Here is a 17,101-nt window from a genome sequence, read left to right as displayed (position 1 = left end):
GCTGTTGCATAGTAAGAGGACTTGGGCCCAGTATCCATGGCTTGGTTTCTAAGGCTTCTGACCTCTCTTTATGCTAGGAATGGGGTTCCTTTTGTTTTCTATATGTATAATCTCTATGCCATGATGGGAGTGGAGTGTTTCAGTCCAGTGGCAATGAAAACCCTGTGTGGTCTTTGACCCCACAGTCATTCCCCTGACTCACACTGGGAGACCCACCTCTGGCCAGAAGTGCCTAAGATAGTGGGTTGCCACCTGGATGCCTGGTGGCAGACAACTAATGGCATGATTTAATCAGCAGAGGGCCCAGGGTGTGGACCTAGGTAAAGGGTGGCTTGGCATTCTTGGTAATACTACCCTGAAGCAGAATTATCTTGCCGATGCCCCTAATACTTCGCTTTGCTTTTCTTGGCATGGCTTGAGAACATTGGAGTCAGTTTCTTCTGAGACAGGGCAAAGGATTCCTTCAGTCTTGGAAGTCCAGGGTGTTGGTTATGCCGAGGTGCTGCCCCTCGTGGCTACCGCCCGCAGTGGCCATACCGGCGGAGGAGCATGCTGATTAAAAGAATCATAACCATGGTTACCTTTTTAGAGTTTTATTGGGGGGGAGAGAGAGACAGAAAGAGACAGAGAGAGACAGAAAGAGAGAGAGACAGAGAAAGAGAGAGACAGAGAGAGACACGGGGGGAGGGGCCGATGGGGGAAGGAGCAGGAAGGAGAGGGGAAAGAGAGCCCACAGAGGGCCCACCCGCTTTTTAGGCTGGCAAGCTGGCAAAGGCTGATGACGTAATTAAGGACGTAATTAAGGACCAAATCCTTACATGCCAGACTTTCCCTTATTATAAAAAAAAAGCAGGTAGATGGGACTAGGGGCGTCGTTTCTCTCAAAAACTGCTTCCAGCTGACTTTTGGATGTTGGTTGACTCTGGGGGGAATGGAGAAGTGGAGTCTTCTGAGGCAGACAGGCATTGTAGGATGCTGTCTGTCATCCGTTTGCTCTGGAGACATGTATCCCTCTTGGCTGTGGCTGGGAACTTTCTGTTTGATAAGATGCTGGTGACACAGAAAAAAACTTAGAGAGATAAAAGAATCATTATTTTATGTTGACATTTATCTGAGGTAGATCTGGCCTGTCCCTATGGATTTTGAAACATGTTAAGCTTTATCAGAGACAGATTTTTGTTTTGTTTTGTTTTTAAGATTTATTTTCATGCTTGCTGTGGTGACACACACAAACAAACCTTTGATCTCAGTACTGGAGAGGGAGGAAGATCTTTGACTTGGAGCTTAACATGGTCTACATAGACAGTAGAAAAAAGCAGCATAACAGGATAGCTACATAATAAACTCAACCTCAGAATTATTTTCAATTTCATGTGTGTGGGTTTTGCCTGCCTGTCTGTACATCACTTACATGCAGTGCAGAGACAGATTATTTTAAAGCATCTGTTTCCTTTACTGGTTCAGCATCTAGGAGACAGGTGATCAATTGTTAAAAGCATCTCATAGTAATAGACATTTACATTAAAGTCTTTTTGTAGCGCCCAGATGCTTTTGGGTCTGGGGGTATAAATACCTTTTAGCTGTTACAGTTTCTTATTTGATGATCTCTGGACTCCGGTTCTGTGGTGGTCCTGTACCATTAGCTGAACAGTGAATTAGAACAGGGAACTGGGAAGAGAAAAGCTTGTGGTACATGAGAATTTTTTTTTTTTTTGGAATTAAGGACAAGGCAAAGATCAGGGCCCTGTCTGTATGTACGTGAGAAACACAGGCAGTGGATCTGGAGTAAAGCAATGAGCTCTTATTTTAGGTGGAAATTTTTTTTCATTAAGTAACTCTGAAAGTGCAATTAAATCTGGTGAGGTGGTAAGGCTGTCCTCTGTACCCGACAATAAAGGACAGGTGGCATCCCCAAACTCCCAGGACTGACTCAGTGGCTCTGGTGTCCAGAAGGAAAGAATCGGATCGCTTCCCTGCTGCGTTCTGGGTTCCCTGCCATGTCTGTAGCAAAGCCTAGGTCTGCTGGAGGTCTTAGCTTGATGTACCCATGCATCTTGGTACCTGGGGGCAGTCAGCTGACTCTCTGTCTTTCTAGGCAGCACTTTTAACAAGGCTTTTGATGGCCTGGCAGGGCATTCACTAGCCCGTGGCCTTTTCCTCACTTAAAACAGGGACCCAACAGCTTTTGGGAGTCAGCGAGTGCCAGCACTTGGCAATTTTGTTTTCGGAATTTTATCTCTTTCCTGACACACCTTAAATGCCACAGGTGACTCTTTTGCCTGTGGGGTCAGGAGCCTTGCTCTCCAGATGCTTAAGTTTTAGTCTGGGAGGTCTGAGGAACAAGAGACAGATTTTACTCCATGTCCTGAATTTTTTTTTCCCTGCTGATTGATGGCTTAAGGACAGCTTTTGGAAGATCTGCCAGTAGGCAGACTATAAACCAATACTTCCCAGAAGACTTGTCTGAGGCTATAAGCTGAATTTTTTGGCTGAGCCATCCTGACTACTGTAAACTTATTTGTATGGATCTTAGCCGCTACCAGACCTGTCTGTGCTTCTCAAGGCAGTTTGAGAATGAGTGGGTGGAGTTAAGGTGAGTTAGGAGTTGTAGAAGCCACCCAAGCCCGCCCACTGGAGCCCACCCACCCCCGGTGGAAGTCAGACAGAAAAGGTTCCATGTGGAGACGCAGAAGTGGGGAAGGAGAAGGGTTTCAGAACTTTAGCAGAAAGATTGGAGATAAAGTGACTCTTATTTGCCCATTCTCTGGCAGAAATTCCTGCGACTCTGTTATGTGGCCAGGTTTACCGGTGTCCGCCCCTATCTGCCAATGTATCCGCCCCTTTGTCCCATGACTGTAGCCGATAGAAAAAATAAAAAAATTGAAATAACAAACCGGGATCAGACTACAATCTTGGGCGTCCTCAAAGAGTGGAGAGAGATCCATGAACCAGCTCAGGTCATGAGTCCTCTTCGTCAAGGGATCTCGTGAGGGCTGAGGCTGTACTGCAGTTGGTCCACCCAGTAGACCAAGACAGCATTTTCTTTCTTGTCAGAAACAAAAATGTGCCATTGCTAGTACAGCCCGAGGATAACCCCCTGGGGTGTCCGTCGCAAAGAATATAGCTCAGACTACAGCCACGAGAACAGCGGACTTACTGTGGTGAAGAATCATGGCGGTAGCAGTGTGGGGATCCAGCGGAGGTGGCGAGGGACACACGCACACTCGCTGTCTCGCTGGATGGGGGAAGAGGCAGCAAGCAGCAGCAGTCAGCAGGTCCTCGGTGTTCGGTGGTGTAGCCGAGTCTGAATGGCACCAATGTTGGTTATGCCACGGCACTGCCCCTCGTGGCTGGTCGCCGCCCGCAGCGGCCATGCTGGTAGAGGAGTGTGCTGATTAAAAGAATCACAGCCATGGTTACCTTTTCAGAGCTTTATTGGGGGGGGGGGAGACAGAAAGAGATAGAGAGAGGGACAGAAAGAGACAGAGAGAGAGAGACAGAAAGAGAGACAGAGAGAGACACAGGGGGAGGGGCCGACAGGGGAAGGAGCAGGAAGGAGGGGGACAGAGAGCCCACAGAGGGCCCACCCGCTTTTTAGGCTGGCAAGCTGGCAAAGGCTGATGATGTAATTAAGGACGTAATTAAGGACCAAATCCTTACACAGGGTCCTGGTGACTCCGGCAGCTTGAGACAGTGAAGGCTCCCAAAGCAGACAGGGCTCCAGATAGCTTGGCCTAGTAGACACAGGAAACAGTCTCCAGGTTCTATTGGCAGCCATGTCTGACAGGGATGGAAAACAGTAGCTGCCTAGCAATCTACATATAGGCCTCAGGGATGTGGGCCACTTGCCTGGGCTCCCTTTCTGTCTTTCTTGCAGAAAACAGAGAGTGTCCAAGTGTACACAGCACCCAAACAGGATCCCTAGCTGCTTTCTGGGCTCCTCACTCAAACAAAGCTACAACCTGTCCTGAATATTTGGGCCTCTGCCCATGGGATTGATAGCACACAGACTTTCTATCCAAAGCTTATTTTTTAATATTATTTCTTTCCATTTTTGAGATTACAATTAATTACCTTGTTTCTCCCTCCAAACCCTCCTATATATCCCTCTTTGCTCTCTTTACACTGATCAGGTTTCACCAATATGGTAGTTTAAACATGAGCTGAACAAGCACAACAATAGGCATGCCAAAGTGAACAGAGAAATTCCATGAGGCCTCAGTCCTACACAAAAAAGTACAGGCAACTATGGAATGTTGAGAGTGGGAGTAATGTCTTCCACAGGGAAGAATGTACATATTGGTTGTCCAATATTATTATTTCTTTTATTTTTGAGGTTATAATTACATAATTTCCCAATTCCCAGTATAGGATGAAATATATCCTCTCCTAGTTAGTTTTTTTTTAATAATTTATTTTTATTTTTAGTGCATTAGTGTTTTCCTTGTACATATGTCCCTGTGATGGTGTCATGTCCCTTAACTGAAGTTACAGACAGTTGTGAGCCCCAGGTGGGTGCTGGGAATTGAACCCAGGTCCTCTGGAAGAGTAGTCAGTGCTCTTATCTGCTGAGCCATCTCTCCACCCCCTAGCTAGGTTTGAAGCCATATGGGGTCCTAGTACCCAGTTGAGGTAGATGCTTGTCTCCCCATGTTAACTACTCAATTTTTTATGTTCTATGGTCTCTAGAGACTTGGGTGTGGTATGGATCCACTGTGTTAACACACCCTGGGCAGGCCTGGTCACTCTGTGCATCATCACCCTGCATTCTAGGAGTCAAAATGACAGCTGAGGATCCTGCACCAATGCCCATGTCATAGTGTTTCCAATGCTCAGTGAGAGGACCTGGGTTCATCCCCTGGGTCCAGTATCCATGCTTTTGTATCTGAGGCTTCTGATATCTCATCCAGAAAGGGTTGGGGTTCCTTTAGGATACTTATATACATGTTTCCTGTCCCTTGAGGAACCATCATTCTCACTAGTGGAATGTTAGAGTACAGTGGAAATGGGGACCCTATGGGGGCTTTGTCTCCCAGGCTGAGTCACTGTTGCTTGGTCCTAAGGGTTCCCTCAAGGGAGGGGGTGAGAAGGCACAGTGTCAACGAAACAGACACCAGTAGTCTGGTGAAAGCAAACAGCAGACTCATTTATTCAATAACGGGGAAGGCCTTATATACCCTCCTCTAAGCACCCAAGGCTGTGTCCCAATCTGGTGACATTGCATGGTCACCCCTTATTAGCTAGGCATGATCTGGAACTCTGACAATGCCTATTGCTAGGCCCTCAGGTGTTGCTGTTGTTTTTACACTTTTGGAAGTTTTTACTCTTTTGGGGGGTTCCTACCACCCAGCTCCCAAATGGATCAGACACAGAGGCTTATTCTTAATTATGAATGCCTGGCCTTAGCTTGGCTTAGTTTCTTGCCAGCTTTCCTCAACTTAAATTATCTCATCTACCTTTTGCCTCTGGGCTTTTCCCATTTTCTTACTTCTGTAAATCTTATTCTTTCTCTTTGGCTTTCTGTGTAGCTGGCTGGCCGGCCCCTGGAGTCCTCCTCCTTCTCTGGCTCCTTCTTGATCCCTTTCCAGATTTCTCCCTCTATATATTCTTTCTGAATGCCAGCCCTGTCTATCCTTTCTCCTGCCTTGCTTTTGGCCAGTTTTTTTATTAGACCACCAGGTGTTTTAGACAGGCACAGTAACACAGCTTCACAGAGTTAAACAAATGCAACATAAACAAAAGTAACACATCTTAAAATATTCTACTAAACTCAGGCAGACATTGCAGCATCAGGATCTCTGACAGCACCTGTTGCTAGGCCCTCAGGAAGACTCCAGTTTGGCTCATAAGGAAATACATTATGTGCATACTTTCACAACTGTTTTGAGCCAATTTCCTCGACCCTATGGGCCTGTCCTACTACAAGTCACCTGATTCATTCTGAGAGGCCCATATCTAGCCAGAAGTGGCAAAGATACTGGAGCACCCAACAGTGAGTCTGGTGGCAGGTAATGGTTTGGAGTGTTTTGCTAAGTGGAAGGACCAGGTAGTGTGTGGCAACACATTGTCATGAAAATGCCTCTTATATTCCCAGTTTAGAATCCCAGTTCTATGGCCCTAGGGTTGACTCAGCAGGAGAGGCACATGTTGCTAAAGTAGCAGACTCAGTATCCTGTAGAAAAAGCATCATGCCACCCAACTCCATCCCTAACCCTAAAACAGTAAGAGAATTCATTACTACCACTAAAGGAAACTCATGATTAGGCTTATCTATAAATATCATTATAGTATTAACATAATAGAAGTGGTTGAGGCTCCCCACAAATCTAAGGTGACTCCTTCCAATGAACTTTTCCCTTGATATTCAGAAAAATCAACTTGGGCAATTAAAGTAGACTTTGTTTGCATAGATGATATTAATTTTCATTATAACTGGTCAAAATCATATTACAGCTTATTCCTAGATGTTCCAAGAAATTCCAACTAAGTCAGTTGGCAGAATTGATTATTATTCCTTACATGAGCCTATATATCATTTGATTTGGGATATCAAAATCAACAAGTTGATTCCACAGACATATATTGGACACAGTTGATGTCTCTTAATAAATGTTATATTACAGTTTCCATCAGCCAGATTCTCATAAGCATTATACATATAGTAGCTGATGTTTCTATTATAGCCAAATGCTGCCTTCTAATTGGCACAACCACTCTCCAATTTTAGACATTCAAAGGCTTAGTGGCAAAAGTAATCCCCTACAAAGTACAGGAACCTTTTTTATTTTATGGATCACTTAGGCCCAGTAATTAAAACTTAAAACATTAATTTGGCTCTCATAAAACCCTGTCTCAAAGACAATGAAAAGAAAAGCAAACAAACAAAACCTAGTAGTTATCTGCCATTGCAGAGACTCTGATTTTGTTGATGTGCAATTTTGTTTGTCTGTCTGCCATTTTTCAAATCAACACTGCCATTTTTCAACTCTATATTTCACCCTTACCTTTCTCTCTTTGGGGTAGAAGCCTCCTGTCTCAATGGAGTTGTGAGATAGCTATACCTGAATATGATTTTTTCCTAGGAGCTACTGAAAAACACCTAGCTGATTTTCTTGGATAGAAAGGTCCCTTGTTTGAGTGGATCAGTGATCAATTAAGGGAGACAGTAAACATTAAACATTTATATCAGCTAATCTAAGCACAACTTCAGGAAGATGATATAGAGCCATGCTTTGGCACCTGGAATACACCTATCTTCTGTATTTCCAAAATTCTGGTAAATGGGAGCTTTTACATAACCTCCATGTGATCAACATTCATATGCATCTTTTTGATGCTCTTCAGCCTGGAGTTCTGTCTCCTACCATGGTCACTCAAAACTACCACATAGTTATTGATTTAAAGGATTGCAGTACTATTCCTTTATATCCAGGTGATAAAGGTGTGCTTTTTCAGTACCTACTTCTCAGTATCAAGCACTGATACGTCACTTTCAATGTAAAATACTTCCCCAAGTTATGATCAACAGATTTACCTTCTGTGAGTGCTGAACAATACACCTGTTAGCCAAAATTCCCCCCCCTCCGGAACACACAAAATGCATTTGTTTGAATGTAGTAACAATCTCAGAGTACCCAAAATCTGTCAACATCATATTAAGGAAAATAAATTTAAACGTTTTCTCCTGGGGTAGTTTAAACAAGAATGAGCCCCTATTTGAATTCTTTACTTCTCCCTCCCCATGACTTCCATTGTTTCTGTTGGTCTGGTGCATGAATATGGATCTTGACAGGCCTGAATGCAGACTTGAGAATCTGTTTTTCTCTGACTCTGTATCTGTCTTTGTGTGTACCTGTGTGTCTGTCCCTAAGAAATAGCCTCTCTCTCTCTCTCTCTCTCTCTCTCTCTCTCTCTCTCTCTCTCTCTCTCTCTCTCTCTCTCTCTCATTGAATAACACAGAAAACATCATATGGGGAAGAAATTAGGGACACTTTAAAGAAATATGTAACCGAGTTTTACAAAGGAATAAGTCGCTGACTCCAACTGACCCCAACTAATCAAGATAAGAAACAATATTCCAAGCACCATTGCTTGTCAACAAGTATCTGTATGTTGTATCCAACATTTATAGTGGATATTTATTTTATAAGACAGCTTTTGTCATACTTATTGTTTTCAGAATATGATTATCATAACACATATCAAAACACACATGCCAGTACACTCTGAGTCAGGAGCATGGAAGAGAACATACCTTACAATAACAGCTATGCATTAGATCAGATTATGATGGTTACTTGGGAAACTCAAGGCTAGTAAGGTTGGTTGTTGCTTTGCTCTTTCAAAGGCAGATTAAACAAAAAGTATGAGTACAGTAGGCTATCAGTCTTAAGTCTGAAGTGATCTCAAAGTATATTATTAACCCTGGCTGTGAAATTAAGCAAAAAATTTCAGTCTTTTAAAATGTAAAAGATATTTTCATAAAAAATTCATCACCACTGGAGTGAACTTGGGTTAAAGGTACTTTGGCTTTCTCAGTGTGTTACTGCCCTGAAGCAGAACTGTCTTATTGATGTCCAAAATATTTCCCTGTGGTTTTCTTGCTTGGGTTTTGGAACAGGGGTTACTTGGGTCCCAGCAGAAAAGGATAGGGAGCTCCTGCAAACTTAGGAGTCCTTGGGAGACCCAAGATACAGGTTCATGTAGGCAGAAGTTTCTCTTCCACCTGCCTGTTCCCAAATAACTGGCAGCTGCTTAAGTATTGACTCAGAGGCTTAACATTACTTATAAATGCTCAGCCAGTAGCTCAGGCTTATTACTAACTAGCTCTTACATTTAAATTAGCACATAATTCTTATCTGTGTTTAGCCATGTGACCTGGAATCTTTTCTCAGTGTGACATTCTCATCTTGCTTCCTCTGCATCTGGCTGGTGACTCCTTGACTCTGCCCTTCCTCTTCCTAGACTGCTCCTAGTCTGGTCACTCAACCTGTACTTCCTACCTGGCTACTGGCCAATCAGCATTTTATTAAACCAATTTGAATGACAAGTCTTTACAGTGTGCAAGAGTATTATCCCACAGCAGATTGATATGTGGCAGTTTGGACCAGTGCAGGCTCCCAAGGCAGGCAGGGCTCCAGAGTTCAAGGCCTGGGAGATACAGAAAGCATATACACCTAAGCAGTCATATGTGGCAGGGAAACCAGATGTTCACTGCCCAGGAGAATGCATCTGACATTAAGGGATGTGGTGAAATTTCCTGGGAGCCCATCCTGGCTTCCTTGCACATAGCAGTACTGTGCACCAGTGCACAGTGTCTTTATCTCCTTTCTGGGCTACCCTGCCCCACTCTCAGCTAATTTGAAGGGGTCACACCTTGCGCGGGATATCCTGGAATCTGCCTGTGGTGTTTGGGGCATACAGATCTACCACACAAATCGCTCTTTTATCTTTCCTTCTTGGCTTTTATCTTCTTCCTTCCCACCTCTTACTCTCCATCTTTGCATGTGTGCCTACCTCCAAGCACAGGTAGGTGGGTGTCTGCAGAGGACACAGAAAGGTACAAGTCTGAGAGGGACTTGAGAACTTTGGAGAAAGAAAAGAGAGCAAAGTTTCCTGAGCGGTGCCTAGTTGTTGGGATAGGGCGGAGGCGGATGTGGAGGGCTGTGCAGAGGAGAAAAATTGTGACAGAGCTGGAAGTAGCCCAAAATGGTTACCTGGCGATGCCTAGGAGATGATTAGGGTGGGGCCCCCAGGCCCAGGGAACTGGTAGCCAAGGGGGCAGTTAGAATGGAATATTTCTTCTTTTGATGTGTCCTTGTCCCCACATAGGGTTCCTGGGCATCCTGCCTTTTCAGCAGAGGTTGTGGATGAATGCTGCCCCCTGGTAGTACCCAGTGTGGAGGATGTGCTCCTGAACCAAGATGGCTGGGTACCTGGAGGCTCTGGCCTGGGTCCATGGGAAGAAGAATCAAAGGTATTGGCAACTCTTCTCATCTCCTATCACACCCCCTGCTCAGACTAGAAAAATTAGAGGCCTTGAAAGTGAATACATCTCTCTGTGCTATGCCCTGTCCAAGCCAGAGCTGCATTCTAACAGGGGTAAAGGGACTAGTGTCCCCAGAGTCTGAGTGAGAAGGCTGCTCTATTCTCTTGTGGCATCTGCCCAACTTCTCTTATGCCTTGTGGTCTCAGCTTCCACCAACGCTCTGTCCAACTAACACAGGGTCACCCTTGGATGATTTTGAAGGTAGGTTACTTTCAACTGGAAGCTTGCTGGTGACCTGAGTCCCAAATGATTGCACAGCCATGGCAGGCCCTGACAGCTGTACTGGTTACCCTGGGGGGTCAAGTAGAAAGCTCCTAAATCTCTGATCAGTAAGAATGTCCTGGCAGGTGAGTGAGGGGGCAGGGTTCAGGACCTTATTCTCACATCTATGATTTTGTTTCTGCAGTTCTTCCACCTGTGGTCCTGAATGACATGTGGTTTTGTATGTGTTTGTGTGCCTGTGTTCATTTTTATGCATATGTGCAGGTTTTTGCACAGTGCATGTGAGTCTAGTATAATCTGTATGTCAGCTCTACAGGAAGTTAGGTCTCAGAGAGCCGAGAAGCAAGGTCATTGAGGGCACAGAGTGTAGCATTTAGGGTAGACAGCTCAGAGTCGACACTGGGAAGGACATGTTGTTTGGTAGGGTAAGCCATGTAGGGCCCAATCCCTCTGAAGGAGTCAAGGTGGGCACAATGTCTTCTTGTCCTGAGGTGTGTGGCTTAGCTGAGCCGGCCAACTGCACACTAGCACTCTGAAGAGTTTCCAGTATGGCACCTCTGTAGACTCAGTACAGGCCAGACTGCAGGCAGGTCTGTTTCCAGCACCAGAGTGGATGTCTCCAGAACCATTTGTCTAGAGAGACAGTTAGAATGAAATGATGGTTCTGTCCCCAAGAGGCAGAGAAGGTGATCTTTTTCTAGGGCCCAGCACCAAAATGCTGGGCAATGTAGGGGTGTAACTCTGGAGTCTGGATGCTCAAGGGAACAAGGCTTGCTGTGTGCCAAGAAAGCTTTGCCCAAGTGAACATATTGAATCCCCTGCTAATCAGACTGGCACTTCTTCCCTGGATGTAGTGGCTAGGACCATAGATATGGAAGAGTGGAGATAGAGACAAAGTTATAGGTAGAGGTGGAGATAAACAGGGGGAAGGATAAGAGAGTGGTAGGAGAGTGAGAGACAAAGAGAATCTCTGTATATTATGTATTTGTATGTTTGTTGGTGTCCATGTGGTAGTTGTTTTTAGCTTGTCAATATGTTTGTATGTGGCCTGGTGGCAAAACACATTCTCACATATATCTGCACTATGGACTCTTGTCACTGATCCATGGACCCTGGAGAGAATGAATGAAGTTTCCTGTGAGGATGCCCGGTTATTGGTAAGGAAAGGACCTACAGAGGTGGGGGTGTGCTTCAATCATCCTGGTGTGAGAGGTGAGAACCGTGTTTTTTGCCTTGTGTGTAAGTGCCCATCAGTCCACTTTATTCACTTCAGAGAGCTCTGAGTTGCATCATGTGTGCCTAGTTCTGACCACAGGTAGGTGGATGTTTGCAGAAGACACAGAAAGGCACAAGTCTGACAATGGCTTGGGGACTTTGAAGAAAGGAAAGTGAGGTAAGTATCCTGAGTCTTCTTGCTGATTGCAGTGGGGTAGTTTGCTGGGAGAGGAGAGAAATTTTGTCAGACTTTGTCAAAAATAGCTCTCAATGGATGCCTGGCTATGTGTAGGAGATGGACAATTTGGGAGCCCAATACCAGAACATGGCAGACACGGTGGCAGGAATTATGGAATGTTCTTCTTTTGATATGCCCTTGTCCCCATACCAGGCTTCTGGGCATAGGACTAAAAAGAAGTGGGGATATTGGACATCTATGTCTCATTATTGACTTAAATGGGATTGTTCCTCATTTTTCTCCATTTAGGATTCAGCTATGGGTTCCTTGTATACGACTTTTATTATATTCTGGTATGATCCCTCTAGTCCTACATTCCTGAGAAATTTTACCATGAAGGTATGTTAGATTTTGTCAAAGACTTTTTGCATCTATTGGGATGATCATGTAATTTTTGTCTTGAAGTCCATGTGGTTTATTATGTTTATTGTTTTAATTGCAGATTTTGAGGTAATGCTATCAAAGCATACTGAAAAACAATTGCATTGCCAAACCAAAAGTTGGACTTTATTTTGAAATGATCACCAAGTGTATATGGTGTACATTTCCATATGTACACTTCCACTGTCCACTCGTCACTTGTAGAACATGTAGGTTGTTTCCATTTCTTAGCCATTGTAAATAGAGCAGCAATGAACATGGCTAAGCAAGGATCTGTGGATAAGGATGTTGAGCCCTTTGAACATATGCCAAGGAGTGGTAGAGCTGGATCATCTAATAGATTTCTTTTTAGCTTTTTGAGACTTCTCCACACTGGTTTCCAGAGTGGATCCACTGGTTTGCAATCCCAAGAACGGTGAGGGAGGGTTCACTTTACTCCACATCTCTCCTGTACCCCATTGTTTTGTTGGTCTCTGCCATTCTAATTGGGCTAAGAGAGATGAAATCTTAAAGTTGTTTTGGTTTGTTTCTTCCTAATTACCGGGGACAATGAACATTTTTTAGTTATTCTTGGACATTTTTTCATCATTTGAGATCTCTGTTTTTTTTATTTTTGAGATGACAATATAATTACATTTATTCCTTCCCTTTCCTTCTTACAATTCTCCCATACACCACTCCCCACTCTTCTTCAAATTCATAGGCCCAATTTTTAAATGTGTCATTTGGGTCTTTTGCTATTTTTTTAAAGTTCAATACATATTTTAAATATTAATCCTCTGTACAAAGAATAACTGGCAGAAAATTTCTCACATTATTTGGGTTTCCTCTTCACCTGGTTGACTATTTGTTTAGCTGCCCAGAAGCTAAAATACTTCTATGAAGTCCTACTCAGGTTAATTTTTGGGCAAATCAAGTCCTATTCAGAAAGGTCTTTATATTGTGGGATATTCACCAGAGAAGACTGCTCAGACATGGGTTTAAGACAATAGAAAGTCTTTATTAGCCAGCTGGCAACTAACTAGTGTTCAGTAACATAGTATAGCCCCAAGCCTTTCTCAGGGTAAGCTTTTAAGCCCCAAAACCATGTCCCGGGTTGACATACTTCAATTAACAAGAATAGTTAGCCAGAAGCAGAACTACAGAACTCAAAAAGCAAGGTTAGTACATTTAGAGACTTTCCTAGAACTATGGACTTTGATGGATTGGGTCTTTGTTTTTGTTTTAACAAGGGATACTGTCTACATGCTGAGTTTTATGGCCTGAATAGCACTTCCATCATGGAGTCAGTTGTGCTAAGGTCTGGGGGCCTACTAAGTCTGGAACCCTGTTACATTCCCCACTGGTCTTAGTTAATGAGTCAAATTGTGGATTCATCCTGCTCTAAAGAAGTATAGTTGGAAGCCGGGCGGTGGTGGCACACGCCTTTAATCCCAGCACTCGGGAGGCAGAGCCAGGCGGATCTCTGTGAGTTCGAGGCCAGCCTGGACTACCAAGTGAGTTCCAGGAAAGGCGCAAAGCTACACAGAGAAACCCTGTCTCGAAAAAACAAAAAAAAAAAACAACAAAAAAAAAGAAGTATAGTTGGTTAAGGATATTAATTTTACTTAACTGATAGATAATTGACCATATAGTTTAAGATGTATGGCCCCAATGTTAATCCAATCAGAATGAGAACTAAAGGCCCAGGCAGTGCTGATAATAGCTAGCAAGGGGGACCAAGAGAACAGAGACTGGTACCAATTATCTCACTATAATGTCTTTGTCTCTCTCTTTTGAGTTTTGGTTTGTTTTCAAATGTGACAAGATTTCTTTCTTTCTTTCTTTCTTTCTTTCTTTCTTTCTTTCTTTCTTTCTTTCTTTCTTTCTTTCTTTCTTTCTTTTTACTCCTGATCAATGAGCATAGAAACAAGAGGTTTTCCCCAAAGCCATATATAGTTTCCTATATCCCATGAGAAGTAAGCCTAAGCCTCTCCAATTTTGTAAGACCATTTCTGTAAAGGAAACTAAATGATGTTTTAATTCAGAAACTGAAAAATTTTAATATCTCTAGGTCCTGATCAACCTGTCTACTTAGTTTGTAAGGCATCAGAAGAGGCACAATTAGTCAAACCATTAGTACATGGCCACCAAGTAGTCTCAGGTGCCCAGTAATATTGCTGTTGTCCAGATGAGTTAACCCACAAGGCAGAATAGCAAGCATCAGATGAAGGTGAAGTGCTTATGTTAAAGGTTTTGGATAGTAGACAAGTTTCAGTCCCTTGTAAGTCCTCTAATGTTAATTTAGGCTGCCCTGATACACAATGAGTTTTGTCAGTTAATGGGCTGACAGTCTGATTAGACCAGGGGCTAAGAATCTAAGCATAATCAGCAATCTTGGCTGATTTCTGGCTGGGAATGGTTAACTCTATCCCTAGGGTCCCTTCCTGTGGCATAGAGTCTGATTCCCCCACATTTTCCCTGCTTCCCAAAGACCAGAATAGTTTTTTAAAGAAATTTTTAGATTTTTTCATTTTATGGCCATTGAATTACACTTTTCTATTGTGCATTTCTTGGGAGGAGGCTTTGTTTCTATATATTTATCTGTGTGTTTTTAGGAAGCCTCTATTGTATAACCCCGATTTTTGCAATGGAAACTTACTGGCACCTAGGGGGCCCAGCCACAGGTCATGCACAGATTTGTAAACTCTGTATTCCTATATCAAAAGATAAACTCCTGCATCTTTCCTTTCTCCAGTACTGAAAGACCCTAGCCCTTCAGGCTTACACCCCCAAGCCTCAGGAAAAGAGAAACTTCAAGCACCAGGAAATGAGAAACTAAAAATCTAGTTCCAAGGGCAACCTGACTCAGCCATTACTCAATCTCCCCTGCAACCATGTAACAATATAAAGAGATTTCTATTAAGAGATGTGCTCAACTGTGACTGGGAAAATTGTAAATGTTCCAGGAAGGACCACCATGACCTATATGTAAACTCCACTCCTGCCCTGATACCCTCCTTGAGGTTTCAAGAAAAATGTACACACTGATGTAACTGTATCCCCCTCTGTGATCACTCTGTAACCAGACAATGATTTTATGAAATTAGGCTCTAGACATAAATCAATCGAAATGACATTATATGGAAATTGTAATCTTGTGGGTTTTGTGGGTTTTTCCTTTAAAAGCCCTTATGGGGCTGCAGTAAGATGCGACTCTTGCTCTTGGGAGCAGAGGAGCCCTTCTGTACAGAAGCTTCAATAAAATCCTCGTGCTGTTGCATCAACTGGACTGGAGTCTGGGTTCTTGGGGTGCCCGCTTGAGACCCTAAACTTTGGGGTCCAACAGTACAATCAGACATTTAAAGTGGGCATCAGTGAGCAAAGGTCAAGATGAATCTAGGTTACTGGTCTGTAGTCACATTGGCTAATACCTTCACTGTATTCATCTTCATCAGTTCCCAGGGTCAGGCCTAAGGGTGGTGGGGTTTGGACCCTAACCCTATACTCATATCCATAAGACAAAATGTAAGACTCAAGAGGAGCTAAAGCTCTGGCCAGGGAGTGAGAGGGTCTGGAGGCTGGTGAAATGTGTCCATAGTCCCAGAGACAGTCCATTTGTCAGGGACATCTGTGACTTCTACTTTCTTGACCTGGGTATGGTGGATCCATGGTGTAATGACAGATACCTTCACAGCCATAGGAGTCGAGAGAATCACCATGTAGAGCCCCTTCCAAGTTTGTCCCAGTGCCTCCTGTGGCTATCTGTTTGACCCAGACAATATCACTGGACTTGAACAAGTGGAAACTGGTGGTAGACTTGGATATTGCCTGGGCTTCTCAGATGTCTGATAAATACACTTTATGGAGAACTGGAGAGCCTGTAGTGACTTGAGAAGGGAGGTGGCCTCTGAGCTGGAAAAGCAGTGGGGGGGTCTTTCAAATATAATCTCATAGGGAGTAAATTCCTACCTATAGGGTATAGCAAGCCTTGAAACAAAGCAAAGAAAGGAAGTCTATCCAACCTTTACTGGACTCTAATGAGAGTTTTATTAGAGTTTCTTTTAATGTCCTGTTAATTTTTTTTTACCTGCCCGTAACTCTGAGGTCTATATGCACAATGAAGTTTTCAATCTGTGCCTAAAGCTTTAGCTATTAATTGAGAGGTTCTGGCTATGGGGGTGGGCACATTAGGGGACCAGTTCCTGGAGGAGCTTTTAAGCTACTATTTGAGAAGTTTCAGTCCAGGTAAATGCACCTACCCACCCAGAAAAGGTATATATAAAAACTAGCAAGTACATTTATCCACCCCTGATAGGCAGGATCTTGGTGAAGCCAATTTTCCTAGAGTTCACTGGGGTGTTGACCTCTTACTAGGACCCCTTGCTGGGTAAGGTCTTTGTTTTGGATTCATTTGAGTGCAAACCTGGCATCTAGCTGAGACATCCCCCATTAGGCTGTCTAGTCTAGGTATAATATACCTTGGTCTGAGCAAGTCAAAAAGTTTTGTGGACCCCAGATGAGTATCCTGGTGAAGGTCAGTTCCCAGAGACCTATCAGCTGTTTCTGGGAGAATCATCTTTCCCTCTGATGTCCTCCATCAACCTGTGGGTTTGAAATGTCCAGTTCTTCTTTACCATGGAGTCTCAGGCAGCATTGGGTCTGGGTAGGTCATCAGAGTATCAATAGGCCCCACTGCTCTTAGGGCTGTTGTTGGGCAGTTAGGTCAGCAGCCCTCCAGTGGAGGACAACAATTTATAGGGGAAGCCAAATAGCCTCTAGGAGAAACAAGATTTTGCTTTGGTTTTAATGTCCTTCTCCCCAGTGGTGAGAAAACTTCTTTCTCTATTGATCACACTGTGGACGTGCACAGTAGTAAAAGCATAGCGACTATCCTTGTATGTGGTGGTGGACTTTGCTGTTTCCTATCTGAGAGCATGTGTCAGATCAATCAGTCCTCCTGGGCTGAAGTACCTGGCTTGGGCCTAAATTATTTCAGTTAAAGTAACTACTGCAGC

At 43.7% G+C, this 17,101-nt stretch overlaps 1 protein-coding gene across 25 annotated transcripts in view; it reads left to right on the top strand.

Annotated features, from left to right (window-relative positions):
* The window catches only part of LOC128110123 (homeobox protein Rhox13-like), a 198,276-nt gene that overhangs the window by 141,138 nt on the left and 40,037 nt on the right, over nt 1-17,101 (top strand). For 21 of the 25 annotated variants that reach the window (XR_008218084.1, XR_008218123.1, XR_008218089.1 and 18 more), the window contains 2 exons: nt 9,832-12,062; nt 14,842-15,370. Coding sequence is in view for 1 of the 25 variants with exons in the window: in XM_052737951.1 (XP_052593911.1) it covers nt 9,832-9,976; nt 11,973-12,062 (235 nt within the window). In the remaining 24 variants the exon portion in view is untranslated. Of the gene's footprint in view, nt 1-9,831; nt 12,063-12,165; nt 12,184-14,841; nt 15,371-17,101 lie in introns of those variants that run through there. The other 4 variants (XR_008218072.1, XR_008218075.1, XR_008218074.1 and 1 more) reach the window with 4 other exon arrangements.

Source organism: Peromyscus californicus, unplaced genomic scaffold (assembly GCF_007827085.1).
Source record: "Peromyscus californicus insignis strain IS unplaced genomic scaffold, ASM782708v3 Scaffold_10__1_contigs__length_136768540, whole genome shotgun sequence".
Taxonomy (NCBI): domain Eukaryota; kingdom Metazoa; phylum Chordata; class Mammalia; order Rodentia; family Cricetidae; genus Peromyscus; species Peromyscus californicus.
Note: the sequence above shows the minus strand (reverse complement) of the source record. Positions and strands in the feature narration are given on the sequence as shown.